This window comes from Sinocyclocheilus anshuiensis, unplaced genomic scaffold (genome assembly GCF_001515605.1).
Source record: "Sinocyclocheilus anshuiensis isolate Anshui unplaced genomic scaffold, SAMN03320099.WGS_v1.1 scaffold293, whole genome shotgun sequence".
Lineage (NCBI taxonomy): Eukaryota > Metazoa > Chordata > Actinopteri > Cypriniformes > Cyprinidae > Sinocyclocheilus > Sinocyclocheilus anshuiensis.
In genome coordinates this window covers 806,375-811,261 of record NW_015540858.1, presented here as the reverse complement: position 1 = coordinate 811,261, position 4,887 = coordinate 806,375, and the positions used below count along the sequence as shown (strand labels likewise).

At 36.5% G+C, this 4,887-nt stretch overlaps 1 protein-coding gene across 4 annotated transcripts; it reads right to left on the bottom strand.

Moving 5' to 3' along the window:
• Window positions 1–350: 350 nt before the first annotated feature.
• On the bottom strand, window positions 351–3,983 carry LOC107687917 (nicotinamide riboside kinase 2-like). Of its 4 annotated transcripts, none has more exons than XM_016485404.1 (8): window positions 3,422–3,983; window positions 3,249–3,339; window positions 2,478–2,526; window positions 1,764–1,938; window positions 1,192–1,263; window positions 1,004–1,110; window positions 846–931; window positions 351–758 (listed from the first exon to the last, which is right to left on the bottom strand). In XM_016485404.1, exons 1-7 carry the CDS (start codon window positions 3,445–3,447, stop codon window positions 846–848), a joined length of 606 nt encoding a protein of 201 aa, XP_016340890.1. In that variant the 5' UTR covers window positions 3,448–3,983; the 3' UTR covers window positions 351–758. The 4 variants fall into 4 exon arrangements, with proteins under 4 accessions (XP_016340890.1, XP_016340892.1, XP_016340889.1 ...); XM_016485406.1 differs by lacking the exon at window positions 1,764–1,938 and adding an exon at window positions 1,346–1,520; XM_016485403.1 differs by having other exon boundaries at window positions 846–1,110.
• Window positions 3,984–4,887: the final 904 nt, after the last annotated feature.

Below are 4,887 nucleotides of genomic sequence, written 5' to 3'. Positions count from 1 at the left end.
TGCTGTAACAAGTATTTTGCCAGAGGAGTTTTTGATAGAGTAAGTGAAGGGATATAATGGAGCCAAATATAAATATATCAGGAAATAATTAAATAAACAATCAAATGTTGCGATCAGTAAATATACAGTGACATGTGAACATAAATAAACAAACTAAACTGAGAAATTACACAAAAATTTACTATGGACTAAATTAAATAGCCTTCCATAAATAAATATACAACATATAAGCATAAATGGTGTAATGATAATTTTATGTAGAATGAAAATGACACAAAATATGACATAACATTTTATATACTGGGAAATTAAATAAATAATAACATAGCATGAAATGCATATTTACTGTATTTTATTTCAACATTTTTATTAAATAATTTGATTAAATATTTAGTTTTTTCCCATTACATTCCTCCATCATAATCCAGACATTGCAATCATAAAAAGTTCAATGTTTTCCATGCATGTCCCAATGTTGAGAATGAAAACACAACACAGATGTCTGTTCTGACTGAAGATGGCAGAGCTTCGGTTACAGTGAAATGAAAACAAAGTCATAATTGCCATATACTGTTCGTCTCTGGGCATCCCAGACAGTAATGCTTGTTTTTAATAAAACAAAGTTACATAGAGCAATATAAAATTACAGGCTTTTGCCATCAGTTTTAAAATAAGTTAGTATTTATTTACAAAATCCGTCTAGTGGTAGAAGCTATTTACAATTCTATACACACACATCTTCATTCCAACCGGAGATGCTGCAAAGAGAATAAGGGAAAATAGATAAGAAAAACATCTTTACAATGATGCAAGTCATATATATATTAAAGGACGGAGGATCTTACCTATAAAACATTCAACAGGGAGTTCTGAATGTCTTCATAAACTTGGTTATAGAGCTCATCTTTTGTTCTCATTCCATCCAGATATTCTGCAGATACGAATCGTGCATGTGAGTTACAGATTACAGAATGCCATTTTAATGCTAGATTGGTTGACTTACGGATATCTTGGCCGCTGTTTTCCATCTCTAGCCTGTGTTTCAAGTACATGGGCCACACGTGGCCGTCAAACAGACCAGGAGGGTCAGGAACGGTGTACGTCCTCATACTGAAATAAAGGAGACGGATTTGTTCGAAAACCAGCAACTGAATCATCTACAAACATCTGATCTTCAAAAGCAGTTCTCACCTTCTTCTCCTTTTGCACTCCCCGTATGGAATGGTGACATAGTAGCACTTGCTGTAGATGTCAAGCAAAGGCCTGGAGGTGGAAACAAGAGGAAAACATCAACCTGTCACATCTTTAAGCTGAATAAAACCAACTAGACTTGGAAGACGCCTACTTGTAGTTATAAAGAAGAAATCCCTCTATAATGAGTATGTGGATCTCGCGCTCAGGGTCCGAGCCGTCAGATGCGGGTGAAACGGTCACGCCGTGGGAGCGCGCAAACTTCACCGGGTTCTCCATCCATCCCTTAACCGTGTTCACCATGGCATCCATGTCCAAGGCGGTAATCACTACACAAGAAGACAAAAAAGACAAGACGTGTCTCACATGCTTGGATAATGAAAAATAAAATAATGCATTAAAGACTTTATCACTTCTAATTGTCCTTTCTCCTTTTTAGGGATGTTAATAATTAATATAATAGGACTGTGAATCAAATTTACACTACCAGTCTAAAGTTTGGACACACTTATTTTTTTATTACAGCTATTTTAGAATAATAAAATGGTTTTTAAATGGAAGAACATGCCTACTTGTAGTTATAAAGAAGAAATCCCTCGATAACGAGTATGTGGATCTCGCGCTCAGGGTCCGAGCCGTCAGATGCGGGTGAAACGGTCACGCCGTGGGAGCGCGCAAACTTCACCGGGTTCTCCATCCATCCCTTAACCGTGTTCACCATGGCATCCATGTCCAAGGCGGTAATCACTACACAAGAAGACAAAAAAGACAAGACGTGTCTCACATGCTTGGATAATGAAAAATAAAATAATGCATTAAAGACTTTATCACTTCTAATTGTCCTTTCTCCTTTTTAGGGATGTTAATAATTAATATAATAGGACTGTGAATCAAATTTACACTACCAGTCTAAAGTTTGGACACACTTATTTTTTTATTACAGCTATTTTAGAATAATAAAATGGTTTTTAAATGGAAGAACATCTTCTTTGTCTAGCAGCTGCTCTCACTCTAGATGTTCATCTTGCGATGCTGTGAAACACTAACGAAGGAGGAACACGTATAATGATGGTTTTCCTTCACTATCTGCTCCAGATTCATTCACAGGTCATTTCTATTCACCTACAAAGCACATTTCAGTCATTAAGTGTGTCCAGACTTTTGACGTGCAATGCAAGAAAAATAGTTTTGCTGGGTTTTAGGATTATGTTACAATAATGCAGAATGTTTATGGAAAGGTGGGAATACGTTACTGTTTCTCTTCCCACAGCGAAAGCCATTCTTACCATCCCATTGTTTAAAGCCGTCCTCCCCGAGCTCTATTTGATCTTGGGGCTGCAATAACAGTGACCAATAAAACAAAAAGGTGTGGATCGCTCAGGCAGTGCTGGTCCCACCTGGACATGTGACGCCAAGGCCTCAGGCTAGGCCTCTAAAATCATCTTCAATTTCAACTTTTAATTTGGTTGCAATGCAATGCAATTATCTCTATCAGCATGCTCTTGAGAGAAGAGCCTCCAATGACAGTTAGGAATGTGTGTGTGATGCACTTAAGAGGGGTTATTAAATATATCGATATGGGCGCTCGGAGAGCGAATGGTGGTGTGAAGGTTGCCAGATCCTCTCACATGCCACAGAATGATAAATGCATGAGCAAGAGAATCATATTAGGGGAATTAGAATGCCTGCTAGACTCATTTGTTGGGTGTTTGAGGTTGGCTGTCCAGGAGAACACCAGCATAGGGTTCATGAACCACAATATGGACAATGGATCCATAAATACAACAAATGACTAAGTCCTAAACGTCTTTACCTTTTCTGTTCCTTGGAAATGCTGTGGCATTAATAACATTAAGTATTTAGACACTTTAATCGAACTTAAAATGCATTAAATGGATTGTATTAGATGGTTTTGTTATCTATAATGCAACAACATTCATACATTCTTAAGTTTGGCTTAAATGTCTAAATACTTCTTAAAGGGGCCACAGTATATATGAAGAAGTAAATACTTTAAGCTGACAAGTTTAAGTTAAAATTGTGGAATCTCTCCATACCTTGAAAAAATCATCTTGATGTACAACACAACAGTTTGGTAAGTTCTTTATGAGTCTTCCCGTCAAAGTCGTCTTGCCTCCATTGGTCACACTGTAAAAGACAGAGTACACATTTATTAAACGCTGATATCGTACAATAGAAGCTCAATAGGTGGATCTTGTGGATTACTCACCCTCCTATTCCAATAATAAACTTCATTCTGATCCTTTCTGATCTTGGTCTTCACGGTAGGACACTAGCAAAGGAATCGCTTCCTTTGATTACAGTCGGGAATGCTTTCGGTCTCTCTCTCCTCTCTCCCTCTCTTTACTATTTCATTGATGGACTGCTCTTTCGCCTTCGTTATATAGGCGGCCCGGCTTTGCGTGGCGTAGACGTGAGTCGCTTGCCAAAAAGGCCGCTCTCGGGGAACCAATCAGCGTTTGAGCCGTCCTGCTCATTTGCATATTGGCACCTGCTCCACCGTCGCACCTGTCGCTCCGTGTCTGTCAGCGGGTCGTGCGCGAGGTGGGGGCAGATCGAGGCGACGGCGCTGCTCTGAGGGGCAATTAAAGAGTGGAAATATACCACCAAATCATGCCAGCTAGCACATAGTTTGTGTTTAACACGCATTACAAACACTGCCGAAATGAAGGACGTGAATAAACGCAGGTAAAGGAATAAACACTTAACATTCATAAATCAAAATTCATGCATAAATTTGCTCTGGAGGTTTTGCTTATTTATATATATATATTCACACACACACACACACACACACACACACACACACACACACACACACACACGCTATATTCTAATAACGATAATGATTAATAACGATTAAATATACTGCTACTGTATTACTGTGCCAATTTACAGTAGTGGAATATAAACAATTGTCAAAATATTTACGAAAACTTGCCATTAATATTTCTTGAATGTTTTCATTTTTTTGTGTCCAGAAATAAATTCATACTACATTTGTTTATATATATATAATTACTAGAATTACTGTTAATAAATAGAATATTGACTTTTACAAAATATTTTGTGTCAGAAACAAATGCAATGCACATTGGTTGTTAATACAATTGATTATTCAATTTCATAATCAATGCTATGAAAAACAGACTACAACTGCAATCTTAATACTGAAGATTGATCATTTTATTATTAATACAATTGTATATTTTTATAAATAATTTTATTAAAAATTATTATTATTATGATGATATATGTAACCTGAGTTCCCATCACCATTATTATTATTATTTCAAATAATAATTTACATTTACATTTAATCATTTAGCTGACACTTTTATCCAAAGCGTAACAATTAATAAAGTAATAAAATAATAATAAATAAATAAAGTAATTTTTTGAATTTGTCCTCAAACTTCTAGCTGTGATATGACGTACAGTATAATATGTGTTCCTGAATACACAGTATGCCTGTTTCTTCAATACCTTTGTCTCTATGTTCATCCTCCCACATCATTTCTGCCCCACATTTCAGCTCAGGGTCATTTTACTCTGTGAACTCCAGTCTGGCCAGAATCTCACATGTGATTATTCATTTTCAACATCATCAAATACAAACACAGATGTTTTAGAGAGAGAGAGAGAGTTGACTGTAAGAACAGAGCTATGATTGAT